This window comes from Ranitomeya variabilis, chromosome 3 (assembly GCF_051348905.1).
Source record: "Ranitomeya variabilis isolate aRanVar5 chromosome 3, aRanVar5.hap1, whole genome shotgun sequence".
In the NCBI taxonomy this organism is placed as follows: domain Eukaryota; kingdom Metazoa; phylum Chordata; class Amphibia; order Anura; family Dendrobatidae; genus Ranitomeya; species Ranitomeya variabilis.
In genome coordinates, this window is record NC_135234.1 from 154,024,661 (window position 1) to 154,042,909 (window position 18,249).

General features: G+C 50.4%; 1 protein-coding gene across 2 annotated transcripts in view; it reads left to right on the forward strand.

Annotated features, from left to right (window-relative positions):
- Window positions 1-17,028, forward strand: part of WWC3 (WWC family member 3) — a 187,119-nt gene extending 170,091 nt beyond the window's left edge. The window contains exons 19-24 of one of the 2 annotated variants that reach the window (XR_013223763.1): window positions 832-996; window positions 3,008-3,100; window positions 3,473-3,703; window positions 4,443-4,570; window positions 16,298-16,932; window positions 16,991-17,028. Coding sequence is in view for 1 of the 2 variants with exons in the window: in XM_077294744.1 (XP_077150859.1) it covers window positions 832-996; window positions 3,008-3,100; window positions 3,473-3,703; window positions 4,443-4,570; window positions 16,298-16,364 (684 nt within the window). In the remaining variant the exon portion in view is untranslated. Of the gene's footprint in view, window positions 1-831; window positions 997-3,007; window positions 3,101-3,472; window positions 3,704-4,442; window positions 4,571-16,297 lie in introns of both variants that reach the window. The other variant, XM_077294744.1, reaches the window with a different exon arrangement.
- Window positions 17,029-18,249: the final 1,221 nt, after the last annotated feature.

Sequence of the window (18,249 nt, forward strand, 5' to 3'; positions counted from 1 at the left end):
TCTCCTTGACACAGGGACTTGAGGTGACCAGGCCTGTTGGAGCTCTACTGCAGTGGAAGAGGGGCTTGCTTTGGATTTTCTAACCAGCAAACATTCCTCCTGAGCAATTGTCTTGCAGGGTCTGCCATACCTGGGCTTGTCAAACACATCTCCAGTCTCTTCAAATCTTTTTTTAATTCTTTGTACTTGACGCTGAGACACATTAAAGGTGCCAGCCACCTCTGCAGTGGATCTAGTCTTCAGCCTCTTGATAATCCAGGCTTTGGTTGCAGGGTGGATTTTTGGCATGTTGTCAGAGCTCACACACACAGACACACGCACACACACTAATTAACCGATCATTTACTGAGCACAGGTGAGGATGTAAACTAGGATTGGGTGCATTATATGACCAGGCGACAAAACTTTTGTCTTGCCAAAATCTGACCATTTTGTGTCCATTAACTGATCAATATTTCTGCATTGATGCCAATTTATTTTCTTAACCTAAACCACATTTCGGAGGGTTTCAGCTTTCAAAAGAATAATTTATACTACCAATAGATGAATTTAACGTCAGGTTATAAGCTTTTATTTACATAACATGGATAAGCGACATAACTTCTGTCAGGGAGTGTAGATTATAAAATATGGGTTACAAATGTTCAGATGTAAAGGTAATGGAAAATGTGATGTTTTCACGCTTGGTTAATTACACCACTTAAGGTGTCTTTGATCAAGTTCTTTATACTAACCATATCGCTAGGTTCACTTACACATCTAAACTTGTAGAGTTTATACATCATGAAACTTACTTGAAATTTGATTTCAAGTGTATTTTTCTCATTGCAGGTAGATAAAGAGACCAACACCGAAGACGTCTTTCCAGAAGATGTTACTATTCTGAAAAAGGAGAGGTCCTGCCGCAGGTCTCGTGGGTCTCCTTTTGTCCGTAGCAGCACAATTGTTCGCTCCCAGACCTTTTCTCCAGGAGCGCGGAATCAGTATGTTTGCAGAGTAAGTTTAACATACTAGTAAATAAAAGTAATATTATATGTAATGTAGTAAAAAAAAAAATTTTAATATAATAATAATCTTTATTTTTATATAGCGCTAACATATTCCGCAGCGCTTTACACACATTATCATCACTGTCTCACAATCTAAATTCCCTATCAGTATGTCTTTGGAATGTGGGAGGAAACCGGAGTACCTGGAGGAAACCCACACAAACACGGAGAGAACATGCAAACTCTTTGCAGATGTTGTCCTTGGTGGGGTTTGAACCCACTGCGCTGTGCTAACCGCTGCACCACCGTGCTGCCCCATTATTCTGAGAATAATCTGCTCTCATTTTTATAATATGAGAATTAGCCATACACATTTCCTACATGCCTGGATTTCTGTGTATTCTGTAGGACATTTCACGCTCTTGTCTATATTCTTCTGCTGATCACTCAAGCACTAATGAAATACAAGACAGAAGCTGAAAGTTGCATGAGCTTTGTTACTCTGTGGATTGCCCTTTATTCTTCTGTTTAGTCCTCGTCCACATTAGATGTTGCAGCTCTATCCATCTTCTGAGCTGTTCAGAGCCATAATGTAGCAGGCATAGAGCTGCATGAGACCTTTTTCTTCAAATTTCATATACATATAGAGGCTTTTATGGAAAAAAAAAACATATGACTCCATGGCTTTACATTTCATCTTGAAGATTGTAGTGGAAAATATCCCCTGTAATGCTGCATCTCTTGGTGGTATTTATCCCCTGGCGAAGCTTGATGCGAAACATTATGTGTGCTTCTCTAGGTGACCATGAACTATTACCACTGCATATGTACTTTATATAGCTTACAATCACTCTATACTGTGACTTTCTGTTTGTTACATTATGTATATCTCCTCAGCTAACTTAAGTTTGTGCCTGGCATTTTTTAACAGTAAGGATAAGTTCACACAGGGCGTTTTTGCTGCGTTTTTTGCAGTTTTTTTTAATGCTAATTTTCATCTGCTTTTTACAGTACCAGCAAAGCCTTTGAGATTTCAGAAATATTATGCACACACATTGTTTTTTTGTGTGATCAGTATTTTGTGCTTTCCTGCGTTTTTTGGACATAGAGCATGTCACTTCTTTTAGCGCTTTTGTTGCGTTTTTTCAGTGTTTTTCACCCATTGACTTGAATGGGTGTTGAAAAAACGCAGCAAAAACGCCCTGTGTGAACTTACCCTAAATCAATAAAAAGTGATGTTGCTGAGTGCCATACATTTTTATGTACCAATATTTGAATAGTCACAAAGTAGCAAGGTCAATGACAGAGTTGCCATACTACTCATGCTCACCTGGCATTGACATAATCACGTTTGTATCTCAGAATTACTTTAAGGCTCCGAGATACATTGGTGAACTCACTGATTTTGGTGACACCCGACATTACCCTCACAGATGGTGTTGGAGGAGAGAAGGTTCGAACATACAGAATGTTAATGCAAAGTCCTTTTGTTGTTCCAAGATGTAAGTCGTCGTCAAAAATCTATACCAGTAGCACACTCCATTTTACCCGTTACGGCCGGTGTCCCACTTTCAACTGCAATACGAGAAACTCGCGAGAGTCTCTCGCCTCAATACCCGGTACTGCCGCCAGCACTCGGGACCGGAGTATGCGGCTGCATGTATTTCTATGCAGCTGAACGCCGGTGGCAGTGCAGGGTATTGAGGTGAGAGACTCGCATTGCAATTGCATGTGTGACACCGACCTAACACAGACATACTCAGCTTAGCGGAGAATATTTGTGTGTTGGTGTGGGATGATGGCTACATAACCTTTAGTCCGTTTTGCCTCCTACAAAATCTACTTTTAACTTCAGCTGTCATCTTGTAGCTTACAGATAATGAAGATGTTCCATCAAGAAACTTAGATCAGATCCGTCCATTAAATTACAGCTTTGCTCTCCGCACTCATCTGACCATCTTGTAAAAACTGGGCGCTATAAGAAGTCTGGTATAATGTGATCTTATTTTTTTATTTAGTTATATCGAAGTGACAGCGATAGTTCAACATTACCAAGAAAATCACCTTTCATCCGAAATACACTGGAAAGGCGAACATTACGCTATAAACAGGTATGAGGATAATGTCAGCACTTTTTTATGCTTCTAAAAGTTCTAATGTTAAGTGACAGTCACATTGTGATTTGCATTTAGAGAACCTTAAGTCTTGTAGGAACTTTTCTAATCTGTAGGCCAGACCTGGCTGAAATCATAAAGCCAGTGCCTAATACATGCTGCCCAAGGATCAGGCAGCAGGTATCCGCCGTCAGGTTCCCCTTAAGCAGCACTCAAATACCTGATCTTTAGTTGGTTGGAACTGAATTAAGGATACAAATGTTAATGTGTGCAGGCATCTGCTTTAATTTTAGAGTAGGGATGGATGGATGATCAAATCAGTGATTGCTAAGTAATATTTCTATATTCTTTTTTATTTCCCTTCTGCAGCAAGCCTGTCAGTCTTCCATGGCGGAAATCATGGCAAGGACATCTCTCGACCTGGAGCTGGATCTCCAGGCTTCCAGAACAAAGCAGAGACAATTAAATGAGGAAATAAATGCTCTTAAAGAGCTCCAGCAACGTCTTGAGGAGGTTCAGCATCGAGGCCAGAGTGAGCTTCCTCAGTGGGTTCTGCGTGATGATCGATTCCGTAGTTTGCTCTTAGAGGCAGAAAGACAGGTAAATCTTATTTAATCAAGTCTTTGGCATAATGAGCTATCTGTTTCAATGGTATATTCTTCAATATATTATTTATCTGTACCTGCTCCTGCCGTAATGGCCAGAATCCCATCTATTCAACACCTTAGATGCTGTGATCAATAGAATAACAGGAGTTATTTAAAACATTATACTAAGCACAACTACAAAACTATTTGCCATGAAACATAGAACATTGTCCATTTATTTAAGTTTTTTTCTGAACATCTGGCTTAACTTTCACACATCAGTGATTTTTCTTGTATGCAAAAAATGGTCCGAGTCTCATTGTTTTTGATTAATTGCATCAGAGTTTGGTCAGTATGTCAATTTTTACCTTCAGTAATAATAACCTGCTAGAAGTTTCTTAAGTTTCTCATATCAAATAGTCTGAGAAAAATGTACAGAATATGGATGGCATCTGAGTGCTGACTGATTTTTTTTTTAGTGACCCATAGACTTGTACTAGTGAGTCTGATCCAAGACTTGGATCAAAATCAGAAATGTTTTGTGCAAAACGCTCATTCGGCAAAAATAAACACACATGTGAAAAGGCCCATAGACCATAATAGGTACAAGTTCTATTTGTTAAAAACAGATAAAACACATACTGGAAAAACTGATGTGTGAATGAGCCCTTATAGCTTTCATGGGTTGATTTTAAGATTGTTGATTTACTGCTATTTACAGTCAATTTTGTATTCTTGCATCCAATAATCAGACAAGACAGACCAAATTTGAGCAGCACCAAGAACAAGCAGCAGAGAAAATGCTGAAGAAAGCCTCTAAAGAAGTATTCCAGCTACGTGGTCGAAACCAGAAGGAACCTCTACAGGTGCAGACCTTCAGGTACAAAGATCATGTTTAAAATCTAGTAAAATAAACATGTTGCATATTATACAGCGGTTTGCGAAAGTATCCCCCCCACACCTCCTTGGCATTTTTTTAGTTTTTTGCTACCTCACAACCCGTAATTTCACTGTTTTTTGAGGGTTTACATCAATTCAAGCAAAGAACATGCCTGGAACTGTGAACATTTGATTTTCTTTGTGTTGTTAAGCAAACAACAAATAGGACAAAATAACTGTAAACTTTCATGTGTATAACTATTCACCCCCCCCTAAAGTCAGTACTTTGTAGAGCCTCCTTTTGTGGCAATTACAGCTGCAAGTCGCTTGGAAACGTCTCTGTGAGCGTTCCGCATTTTGCCACTTGGATCTTTGCTCATCCCTCAAGGCATAACTGTGCCAGCTCCTTCAAGTTAAATAGTTTCCTCTGGTAAACAGCAATCTTCAAGTCTGACCACAGATTCAGGGCTGTGATTTGACTAGGCCACTCCAAAGCATTTACACGTTTTCCATTAAACCACTCGAGTGTTGCTCTAGCAGTATGCTTTAGGTCATTGTCTTGTTGAAAGATGTACCTCCTTCCCAGTCTCAAATTACTGACAGCCTGTAACAGGTTTTACTAAAGAATATCCCTGAATTTTGCACCATCCATCTTCCCCTCGTCTCGGACAATTTTCCCTGTCCCTGCTGCCAAAAATCATCACCACAGCATGATGCTGCCACCACCATGTTTCACTCTGGTGATAGTGTTCTTGGGGTGATGAGCTGTGTTGGTTTGTCGCTCTAGATATAGCGTTTACCTTGGTAGCCAAAAAGTTAAATTTTAGTCTCAACTGATCACAGCACCTTCCTCCATACATTTTGGGAGTCTCCCACATGTCTTTTTGCAAACTGAAAACAAGCCTTACAATTTTTGTGTGTAAGTAAATACTTTTTTCTGCCCCCTCTTCCATAAAGGGCACCTCTACACAGGGTACAGCTTATTGTGGTCGTATGGACAGATACTGCAGTCTCTACATTGGAACTCAGCAGCTGCTTCAGGGTTTCCTTTGGCCTATGTGCTGCCTTTCTGATTAATGCCCTCCTTGCCCAGGCTAAGGTTTTTTTTTGGATGGCCCTCTCTTGGCAGGTTTGTTGTGGTGCCATGTCCTTTCCATTTGATGATGGTGGATTTGACGGGGCTTCGGGGGATCATCAAAGATTGGAATATGTTTTATAACCCAACCCTGACTTGTACTTCTCAATAACTTTGTCCCTGACTTGTTTGGAGATCTCTTTGGTCTTCCTGGTGCAGTTTGATTAGTGGTGCCTCTTGCTTAATGTTGTTGCAGTCTCTGTGGCCTTTCAGAAAATGTGTGTGTGTGTGTGTGTGTGTGTGTGTGTGTGTGTGTGTATATATATATATATATATATATATATATATACTGACAGATCATGTGACACTTAGATTGCACACATGTGGACTACCTTTCACTAAGCATGTGACTTATGAAGGAAATTGATTGCACCTCACATTTTTAGGGGTTTTATCGCAAAAGAGGTGAATACATATGCACGTGTCAATTTCTAGTTATTTTTTTTTTCATAAATTTAATTTATGCCTATATTTTTCTCATGTCACCACTTAGACTATTTAGAGCTGATGCATCACACACAAATCAGATTGCAAAAATATTTAAACACAGGTGTAATGTAACAAAATGCATAAAAATCCAAGAGGGTGAATACTTTCCCAAGCCACTGTATCTGTATGTATTGGCGTAGATTTTGGCAGGAGTCAACCATTGCACTCTTTGTATAAAACTATGCTAAGTAACAATTTGGTGAATGTTCTAATTCCCTATAGAGCCATCTTCTCTTCATGTGCTGCGCTCATATCATCCTCCATCATCTATTTTAAGGGTGCGTGCAGACGTTCAGTAATTGGCAGTGCTTTAGACACAGCACATGTCCTCTGAGTCCGAAGCGCTGCCAGCTATTGAACGCAGGTGATTCCGCATGTGTTCATTGAACCATGCGGATTCACCGAGTCCAATACATTGTATGGGTGAGATTTATCTTGCAGAGGCTCACGTCTCCGCTAGATAAGTAGACATGCTGCTGTCTGGAGAGACGCTCCGCATGTCAGTCTCTGCGGGTGATCCCGGGTGTCTGTGCACGCATAGTGGACATGGGATTTCCTGAAATCCGATCCACTGTACTGTAACATCTGGACGCTGCACAAGTATGCATCCAACCCACAGCGTTTACTTATCTGTGCTCATACCCTTAAGGTACCTTCACACTGAACAACTTAACAACGATAACGATAGCGATCCGTGATGTTGCAGCGTCCTGGATAGCGATATCGTTGTGTTTGACACGCAGCAGCGATCAGGATCCTGCTGTGACATCGTTGGTCGGAGCTAGAAGGCCAGCACCTTATTTCGTTGCTGGCTCACCCGTTGACATCGCTGAGTCGGCGTGTGTGACGCCGATTCAGCGATGTCTTCACTGGTAACCAGGGTAAACATCGGGTTACTAAGCGCAGGGCCGCGCTTAGTAACCCGATATTTACCCTGGTTACCATTGTAAATGTAAAAAAAAAAAAACACTACATACTTACATTCCGGTGTCTGTCGCGTCCCCCGGCGTCCGCTTCCCTGCACTGTGTCAGCGCCGGCTGGCCGTAAAGCAGAGCACAGCGGTGACGTCACCGCTCTGCTTTATGGCCGGCGCTTACACAGTGCAGGGAAGCGGACGCCGGGGAACGCGACAGACACCGGAATGTAAGTATGTAGTGTTTGGTTTTTTTTACATTTACACTGGTAACCAGGGTAAACATCGGGTTACTAAGCGCGGCCCTGCGCTTGGTAACCCGATGTTTACCCTGGTTACCCGGGGACTTCGGCATCGTTGGTCGCTGGAGAGCTGTCTGTGTGACAGCTCTCCAGCGACCACACAACGACGAAACAGCGACGCTGCAGCGATCGGCATCGTTGTCTATATCGCTGCAGCGTCGCTTAATGTGACGGTACCTTTACTGTTTACTCCCTCGTTGTGCAGAAATTCATTTTTTTTCTACTTCTATACCTTATAAGTTAACATTCTTTCTACTATCACTTTTAACAATACGCGATCTGCACCAGAAGGAAATATAGTCCATGTAACATGTGATTCAGTTTCTTATAGAAAAAACATAGTAAAAATGTTTCCCATTGCAATTATTTTCTATCTTTATTGGTCCAAATATGTAACCGAGGGCTCAGCACTCAAACATGAGCATCAAGGATCAATCTTGATGCTGCTTACGCTGTACATGCTTTATGCACTTCTACTAGAGACTAGTAAAAAGTATTGAACCACACTTGTCCCACTTCCAGTTCAGTTCTCCATGACAGCCAGAGTTTGAATTCTTCTGTCTAACTGGGCCCCTCTGCCAAGTACTAGCACATGAGGCCTTGTGTCCAAGCCTAAGGCAACATAATGACTTGTTTTGTGCCAGCAGAGGGATTGCTGGCACAGAAGTGAACACTGCAAAGGTTTGGTTTCCGTAGATGACCAAACTGGATGTCCAACCAGAGTAATTCACATCTTCTTTTAGAAGATGGTATCCACCACTGGAACAGAAATAAAACTGGTAATCTAATATATAATTGCCTAGAATACTACTTCCTGCAATTTGTGCCAACTTCCGTGGCTTTGTCCGGAGCTAATGTCCGGAGCTAATGTCCGGAGCTAATGTCCGGAGCTAATGTCCGGAGCTAATGTCCGGAGATAAGTGACGTCACCAGTGTCCTACACCCAGGCAGAGCACAGGGGCCCCAGGCAGCATATGGGGCCCCAGGCAGAGCACAGGGGCCCCAGGCAGCATATGGGGCCCCAGGCAGAGCACAGGGGCCCCAGGCAGCCTATGGGGCCCCAGGCAGAGCACAGTGGCCCAAGGCAGAGCACAGGGGCCCCAGGCAGCATATGGGGCCCCAGGCAGAGCACAGGGGCCCCAGGCAGCATATGGGGCCCCAGGCAGAGCACAGTGGCCCCAGGCAGAGCACAGGGGCCCCAGGCAGAACATGGGGCCCCAGGCAGAGCACAGGGGCCCCAGGCAGCATATGGGGCCCCAGGCAGAGCACAGGGGCCCCAGGCAGAGCACAGGGGCCCCAGGCAGCATATGGGGCCCCAGGCAGAGCACAGGGGCCCCAGGCAGCATATGGGGCCCCAGGCAGAGCACAGTGGCCCCAGGCAGAGCACAGGGGCCCCAGGCAGAACATGGGGCCCCAGGCAGAGCACAGGGGCCCCAGGCAGAGCACAGGGGCCCCAGGCAGCATATGGGGCGCCAGGCAGAGCACAGGGGCCCCAGGCAGCATATGGGGCCCCAGGCAGAGCACAGTGGCCCCAGGCAGCATATGGGGCCCCAGGCAGAGCACAGTGGCCCCAGGCAGAGCACAGGGGCCCCAGGCAGCATATGGGGCCCCAGGCAGAGCACAGTGGTCCCAGGCAGAGCACAGGGGCCCCAGGCAGCTTATGGGGCCCCAGGCAGAGCACAGTGGCCCCAGGCAGAACAGGGGGCCCCAGGCAGAGCACAGTGGCCCCAGGCAGAGCACAGGGGCCCCAGGCAGAACATGGGGCCCCAGGCAGAGCACAGGGGCCCCAGGCAGCATATGGGGCCCCAGGCAGAGCACAGGGGCCCCAGGCAGCATATGGGGCCCCAGGCAGAGCACAGTGGCCCCAGGCAGAGCACACACCAAATCGGAGGCCGAGGGGCCCCGCCAACCAAATCGGAGGCCGAGGGGCCCCGCCAACCAAATCGGAGGCCGAGGAGCCCCGCCCACCAAATCGAAGGCCGAGCGGCCCCGCCCACCAAAGCGGAGGCCGAGGGGCCCCGACCACCACATCGGAGGCCGAGGGGCCCCGCCCACCAAATCAGAGGCCGAGGGTCCCCGCCCACCAAATCGGAGGCCGAGGGTCCCCGCCCACCAAATCGGAGGCCGAGGGTCCCCGCCCACCAAATCGGAGGCCGAGGGTCCCCGCCCACCAAATTGGAGGCCGAGGGTCCCCGCCCACCAAATCGGAGGCCGAGGGGCCCCGCCTACCAAATCGGAGGCAGAGGGACCCCGCCCACCAAATCGGAGGCCGAGGGGCCCCGCCCACCAAAGCGGAGGCCGAGGGTCCCCGACCACCAAATCGGAGGCCGAGGGTCCCCGACCACCAAATCGGAGGCCGAGGGTCCCTGCCCACCAAATCGGAGGCCGAGTGTCCCCGCCCACCAAATCGGAGGCCGAGGGTCGCCGCCCACCAAATCGGAGACCGAGAGTCCCCGCCCACCAAATCGTAGGCCGAGGGGCCCTGCCAACCAAATCGGAGGCCGAGGGGCTTCGCCAACCAAATCGGAGGCCGAGGAGCCCCGCCCACCAAATTGAAGGCCGAGCGGCCCCGCCCACCAAAGCGGAGGCCGAGGGGCCTAACCCCGCCCACCAAAGCGGAGGCCGAGGGGCCCCGCCCACCACATCGGAGGCCGAGGGGCCCCGCCCACCAAATCGAAGGCCGAGGGGCCCCGCCCACCAAATCGGAGGCCGAGGGGCCCCGCCCACCAAATCAGAGGCCGAGGGGCCCCGCCCACCAAATCGGAGGCCGAGGGGCCCCACCCACCAAATCGGAGGCCGAGGGGCCCCGCCCACCAAATCGGAGGCCGAGGGTCCCCGCCCACCAAATCGGAGGCCGAGGGGCCCCGCCAACCAAATCGGAGGCCGAGGGGCCCCACCCACCAAATCGGAGGCCGAGGGTCCCCGCCCACCAAATCGGAGGCCGAGGGTCCCCGCCCACCAAATCGGAGACCGAGAGTCCCCGCCCACCAAATCGTAGGCCGAGGGGCCCTGCCAACCAAATCGGAGGCCGAGGGGCTTCGCCAACCAAATCGGAGGCCGAGGAGCCCCGCCCACCAAATCGAAGGCCGAGCAGCCCCGCCCACCAAAGCGGAGGCCGAGGGGCCTGGCCCCGCCCACCAAAGCGGAGGCCGAGGGGCCCCGCCCACCACATCGGAGGCTGAGGGTCCCCACCCACCAAATCGGAGGCCGAGGGTCCCCGCCCACCAAATCGGAGGCCGAGGGGCCCCAGGCAGCATATGGGGCCCCAGGCAGAGCACAGTGGCCCCAGGCAGCATATGGGGCCCCAGGCAGAGCACAGTGGCCCCAGGCAGAGCACAGGGGCCCCAGGCAGCATATGGGGCCCCAGGCAGAGCACAGTGGTCCCAGGCAGAGCACAGGGGCCCCAGGCAGCTTATGGGGCCCCAGGCAGAGCACAGTGGCCCCAGGCAGAACATGGGGCCCCAGGCAGAGCACAGTGGCCCCAGGCAGAGCACAGTGGCCCCAGGCAGAGCACAGGGGCCCCAGGCAGAACATGGGGCCCCAGGCAGAGCACAGGGGCCCCAGGCAGCATATGGGGCCCCAGGCAGAGCACAGGGGCCCCAGGCAGCATATGGGGCCCCAGGCAGAGCACAGTGGCCCCAGGCAGAGCACACACCAAATCGGAGGCCGAGGGGCCCCGCCAACCAAATCGGAGGCCGAGGGGCCCCGCCAACCAAATCGGAGGCCGAGGAGCCCCGCCCACCAAATCGAAGGCCGAGGGGCCCCGCCCACCAAATCGGAGGCCGAGGGGCCCCGCCCACCAAATCAGAGGCCGAGGGGCCCCACCCACCAAATCGGAGGCCGAGGGGCCCCACCAACCAAATCGGAGGCCGAGGGGCCCCGCCCACCAAATCGGAGGCCGAGGGTCCCCGCCCACCAAATCGGAGGCCAAGGGGCCCCGCCAACCAAATCGGAGGCCGAGGGGCCCCACCCACCAAATCGGAGGCCGAGGGTCCCCGCCCACCAAATCGGAGGCCGAGGGTCCCCGCCCACCAAATCGGAGGCCGAGGGTCCCCGCCCACCAAATCGTAGGCCGAGGGGCCCTGCCAACCAAATCGGAGGCCGAGGGGCTTCGCCAACCAAATCGGAGGCCGAGGAGCCCCGCCCACCAAATCGAAGGCCGAGCAGCCCCGCCCACCAAAGCGGAGGCCGAGGGGCCTGGCCCCGCCCACCAAAGCGGAGGCCGAGGGGCCCCACCCACCACATCGGAGGCTGAGGGTCCCCACCCACCAAATCGGAGGCCGAGGGTCCCCGCCCACCAAATCGGAGGCCGAGGGGCCCCAGGCAGCATATGGGGCCCCAGGCAGAGCACAGTGGCCCCAGGCAGCATATGGGGCCCCAGGCAGAGCACAGTGGCCCCAGGCAGAGCACAGGGGCCCCAGGCAGCATATGGGGCCCCAGGCAGAGCACAGTGGTCCCAGGCAGAGCACAGGGGCCCCAGGCAGCTTATGGGGCCCCAGGCAGAGCACAGTGGCCCCAGGCAGAACATGGGGCCCCAGGCAGAGCACAGTGGCCCCAGGCAGAGCACAGTGGCCCCAGGCAGAGCACAGGGGCCCCAGGCAGAACATGGGGCCCCAGGCAGAGCACAGGGGCCCCAGGCAGCATATGGGGCCCCAGGCAGAGCACAGGGGCCCCAGGCAGCATATGGGGCCCCAGGCAGAGCACAGTGGCCCCAGGCAGAGCACACACCAAATCGGAGGCCGAGGGGCCCCGCCAACCAAATCGGAGGCCGAGGGGCCCCGCCAACCAAATCGGAGGCCGAGGAGCCCCGCCCACCAAATCGAAGGCCGAGGGGCCCCGCCCACCAAATCGGAGGCCGAGGGGCCCCGCCCACCAAATCAGAGGCCGAGGGGCCCCGCCCACCAAATCGGAGGCCGAGGGGCCCCACCAACCAAATCGGAGGCCGAGGGGCCCCGCCCACCAAATCGGAGGCCGAGGGTCCCCGCCCACCAAATCGGAGGCCAAGGGGCCCCGCCAACCAAATCGGAGGCCGAGGGGCCCCACCCACCAAATCGGAGGCCGAGGGTCCCCGCCCACCAAATCGGAGGCCGAGGGTCCCCGCCCACCAAATCGGAGACCGAGAGTCCCCGCCCACCAAATCGTAGGCCGAGGGGCCCTGCCAACCAAATCGGAGGCCGAGGGGCTTCGCCAACCAAATCGGAGGCCGAGGAGCCCCGCCCACCAAATCGAAGGCCGAGCAGCCCCGCCCACCAAAGCGGAGGCCGAGGGGCCTGGCCCCGCCCACCAAAGCGGAGGCCGAGGGGCCCCGCCCACCACATCGGAGGCCGAGGGGCCCCGCCCACCACATCGGAGGCCGAGGGTCCCCACCCACCAAATCGGAGGCCGAGGGTCCCCGCCCACCAAATCGGAGGCCGAGGGGCCCCAGGCAGCATATGGGGCCCCAGGCAGAGCACAGTGGCCCCAGGCAGCATATGGGGCCCCAGGCAGAGCACAGTGGCCCCAGGCAGAGCACAGGGGCCCCAGGCAGCATATGGGGCCCCAGGCAGAGCACAGTGGTCCCAGGCAGAGCACAGGGGCCCCAGGCAGCTTATGGGGCCCCAGGCAGAGCACAGTGGCCCCAGGCAGAACATGGGGCCCCAGGCAGAGCACAGTGGCCCCAGGCAGAGCACAGTGGCCCCAGGCAGAGCACAGGGGACCCCAGGCAGAACATGGGGCCCCAGGCAGAGCACAGGGGCCCCAGGCAGCATATGGGGCCCCAGGCAGAGCACAGGGGCCCCAGGCAGCATATGGGGCCCCAGGCAGAGCACAGTGGCCCCAGGCAGAGCACACACCAAATCGGAGGCCGAGGGGCCCCGCCAACCAAATCGGAGGCCGAGGGGCCCCGCCAACCAAATCGGAGGCCGAGGAGCCCCGCCCACCAAATCGAAGGCCGAGCGGCCCCGCCCACCAAAGCGGAGGCCGAGGGGCCCGGCCCCGCCCACCAAAGCGGAGGCCGAGGGGCCCCGACCACCACATCGGAGGCCGAGGGGCCCCGCACACCAAATCGGAGGCCGAGGGTCCCCGCCCACCAAATCGGAGGCCGAGGGTCCCCGCCCACCAAATCGGAGGCCGAGGGTCCCCGCCCACCAAATCGGAGGCCGAGGGTCCCCGCCCACCAAATCGGAGGCCGAGGGGCCCCGCCTACCAAATCGGAGGCAGAGGGACCCCGCCTACCAAATCGGAGGCAGAGGGACCCCGCCCACCAAATCGGAGGCCGAGGGTCCCCGCCCACCAAATCGGAGGCCGAGGGTCCCCGCCCACCAAATCGGAGGCCGAGAGTCCCCGCCCACCAAATCGGAGGATAAGGGGCCCCGCCAACCAAATCGGAGGCCGAGGGGCCCCGCCAACCAAATCGGAGGCCGAGGAGCCCCGCCCAACAAATCGAAGGCCGAGCGGCCCCGCCCACCAAAGCGGAGGCCGAGGGGCCCGGCCCCGCCCACCAAAGCGGAGGCCGAGGGGCCCCGCCCACCAAATCGGAGGCCGAGGGGCCCCACCAACCAAATCGGAGGCCGAGGGGCCCCGCCCACCAAATCAGAGGCCGAGGGTCCCTGCCCACCAAATCGGAGGCCGAGGGGCCCCGCCAACCAAATCGGAGGCCGAGGGGCCCCGCCCACCAAATCGGAGGCCGAGGAGCCCCGCCCACCAAATCGAAGGCCGAGCGGCCCCGCCCACCAAATCGGAGGCCGAGGGTCCCCGCCCACCAAATTATTCTTACATTTGAATAAATAAAGTATATATGGATTCTAGACTCCCGATTCTTTAGAATCGGGCTGCCATCTAGTCTTTTTATAATGGGCAGTGGGAGCAAAGGAAGTTAACAGTTTTTCTTTACCAGTAAATAAATAAAAGCATTTTTTAAATATTTTTTTATTGCCGAGTCTTGTACATTTTTCCGTACAAGTATACGTATACTTACAAAGTAGCAGGACAATGCAGAGGTGTCATTGTCTTCATGCTTACATTGGCAAAATCGTGTTTGTATCTCAGAATCATTTTAAGGCCCCCATACACATTAGGGAACCCACCGATTTTGGTGCCACCTGACACTACCCTCTCATATGGTGTTTGAGGTGAAAAGAATTGGTCATGTCGAATTTTAATAGCTCAGTTCTTTTGCTGTTATAAGGGATAAGCCGTCATCAGAAATGTATACTAGTGGTACTCTCCATTTTACCCCTTAAAATCACCCGCACACTCAGCTGTGCTAAGCCCGCCAAGTTAGGTGTATAAATTTAGGAATATGCTGAATTTAAATCACCACTCCAGAGGGTCTTTTTATTTCACCACTGGAGTGATGCTTAAAATCCAAATACCACTCCTGTCCATCTGCAGTGTGTAACCTGCAGCAATGTTTCATAGAGCAAGCCGGAGGTCACTAATCAATGTAAGTCTGTGAGAGGTCTCGTTCTGGCCATGTTCTGACCTCTCATAGACTTGCACTTGTGACTTAACTTCTGAGTTCTGACCTCTCAGAAGTTGCGCTCACAACATAGCACCGTGGGACCAGAGTGGCACCAAAAAACGGTGAAGACGCCTGAGGGTGAGTATATGACCAGGGGACAGGGGACTTCCTTTTAAAGCGCCACTCCAGCGGTGAAAAAAAAATGCTGGAGTGGTGTTTTATCCCCTTAATGACCGCCAATACGTCTTTTAACTGACCTGAGATATAAAAGAATAGCATCCCCATACAGGTGACAATCCCGCAGCTGTCGGCTGTACACTATAGCTGACAACTTGCTGCATCAGCCACGATCAGTGTTTGCACCGTCCATATCTGTTTAACCCCTTAGTCAGTAGTGACTACATCATTATAAATAGTTAACAGAGTGTGGGGCTTCCTCTTTATCCCAACTGGTACCCTCAGATCATGCTGCCTATATAAGAAAATTGGGAAGCAGTAAGACAACCAAACCAGTCACAATAAAACCCAGCGAAAAATTAGGTATGTATCACTTTAAGATACATTCACATTACTAGGAATGTCAAATGGTATCCTTACCCATAGTCTCCACTGCGGTCACCTGAGTAGTGCAGCCCCAACGCGCGTTTCGCGTGGGTTTCCTTGTGGGGCTGTAATATGTCAGGGGATGCTGTTTATAAAATGTTATAACTTTTGGGGGTTTCCCAATATATTGGTCCACTAAAGGCACTTCAAACATGGATAGGTCCCTAAAAAAATAAATTTTTACATTTTTAAACCTCCTAAAATTCTAACAAAATAAAATAACATTTTACAAATGGTGCTGATGTAAAGCCGACATCAGGGAAATGTTATTTATTAATGTATTTCTGTGGTATGACCATCTGGATTAAAGGGATAATCATTCAAAGTTTCAAAATTGCAAATTTCTGATATTTTTTTATAAATAAACACAAAACATATCAACCTAAATTTACCATTATCATAAAGTATAATGTGTCACGAAAAAACAATTTTAAAATCACTGGGATTTGTTGAACTATTCCAGAGTTATTACCACATAAATTGACACTGGTCAGATTTCAAACATTTGGCACCGTCACTAAGGGGTTAATATCGCTTTGGGTTAGGACCTTCAGGGTGTTTTCATACGTTCACATAGTTCTTCTTCAGCATATGAATGGTGCAAGCAGAAACGTCTTACCTCTTTGAAATTCTGCCATACAAAATGCATGGAAATTCTCATGCAAATTGCTGCAATAAATCTGCCGCATGCCTTTCAAATAAAATTAATGCAAATTTGCATCCCTATCTTACGCAGTTGGAAACACATTATGTATGTTGTAGAATTTTATGTACAATATGTTGTAGAATTTTGAGACACATATTTTAGGGTCTTCTTAATAATAATTTTGTGCATCATCAACAGGGAAAAGATCGCATTCTTCACCAGACCAAGAATAAACATACCTCCTCTTCCAGCCGATGACGTATGATGTGTTTTCAAGCTCGAGAAGCATCGACTCTTCTGTTTGTATTTCCATGAAGTTATTAAACTAGTGAAGTTTAATATTATGTTTTCAAAGTTATTCATTATTTTGTAAAAAAAATAAAGAAAAACAGAAGCATATATGCATATATAAATATCTATAATTATATATTTTATAATACGACTGCAGCGAGGCTTGGTTTTTCCTTGCTGTAACACTGACATCCTTGAAGGCAACCTATTTTATAGATATTAACTACTCTGTTCTGATGAATTGTGTACAGTGTTGATGCTGTTTTATGTGACTTTAATAAAAGGCTGGAGATCAGAAATAAGGCAAGTTCAGGCAATTCGCTGTATTGTAATTTATTTATAGGTCATTATTTTCCTTGAGGGAAAATACCTGCTTTTAAGATGTTTAGACTGAATTAATGCTTCCAAGTGTTTTGTCATACAGCCGAATTGAATGAGTGAACTCGCTTTCTTTCTGTTACCTGAAATGAAAATACTATTTGCAAACTATCACCTTTTAGTATCTTTTTTGTTAGATTTTTTCTAATTACATTCTTCATAATGTGTATCTTATTCTTTTACACCATCTCTGTTCTCTATTGAAATATTATCACTGCAAAGTTTTTAATACTGATTAAAAATGGCATTGCATTTTTCAGAAATCTTGGTTTTTATCTTTGTATTAGTAAAAATATATACACTGTATATCATACACTATATGCACACAACTATGAAGTCTTATCCTAGGTCCCATCCTAGTATATACAGTGGGTACGGAAAGTATTCAGACCCCTTTACATTTTTCACTCTTTGTTTCATTGCAGCCATTTGGTACATTCCAAAAAGTTCTTTTTTTTTTCTCATTAATATACAATCAGCACTCCATCTTAACTGAAAAAAAAAACAGAAATGTAGAAATGTTTGCCAATTTATTAATAAAGAAAAACTAAAATCTCACATGGTCATAAGTATTCAGACCCTTTGCTCAGTATTGAGTAGAAGCACCCTTTTGAGCTAATACAGCCATGAGTCTTCTTGGGAATGATGCAACAAGTTTTTCACACCTGGATTTGGGGATCCTCTGCCATTCTTCCTTGCAGATCCTCTCCAGTTCCGTCAGGTTGGATGGTGAACATTGGTGGACAGCCATTTTCAGGTCTTTCCAGAGATGCTCAATTGGGTTTAGGTCAGAGCTCTGGCTGGGCCAGTCAAGAATGGTCACAGAGTTGTTCTGAAGCCACTCCTTTGTTATTTTAGCTGTGTGCTTAGGGTCATTGTCTTGTTGGAAGGTGAACCTTCGGCCAAGTCGGAGGTCCAGAGCACTCTGGAAGAGGTTTTCATCCAGGATATCTCTCTACTTGGCCGCATTCATGTTTCCTTCAATTGCAATTGTCGTCCTGTCCCTGCAGCTGAAAAACACCCCATAGCATGATGCTGCCACCACCATGTTTCACTGTTGGGATTGTATTGGGCAGGTGATGAGCACTGTCTGGTTTTCGCCACACATACTGCTTAGAATTATCACCAAAAAGTTCTATCTTCGTGTCATCAGACCAGAGAATCTCTTTTCTCATAGTCTGGAAGTCCTTCATGTGTTTTTTTAGCAAACTCTATGCAGGCTTTCATATGTCTGGCACTGAGGAGAGGCTTCCGTCGGGCCACTCTGCCATAAAAGCCCAACTGGTGGATGCCTGCAGTGATAGTTGACTTTGTGGAACTTTCTCTCATCTACCTACTGCATCTGTGGAGCTCAGCCACAGTGATCTTGGGGTTCTTCTTTACCTATCTCACCAAGGCTCTTCTCCCACGATTGCTCAGTTTGGCTGAACGGCCAGGTCTAGGAAGACTTCTGGTGGTCCCAAGCTTCTTCCATTTAAGGA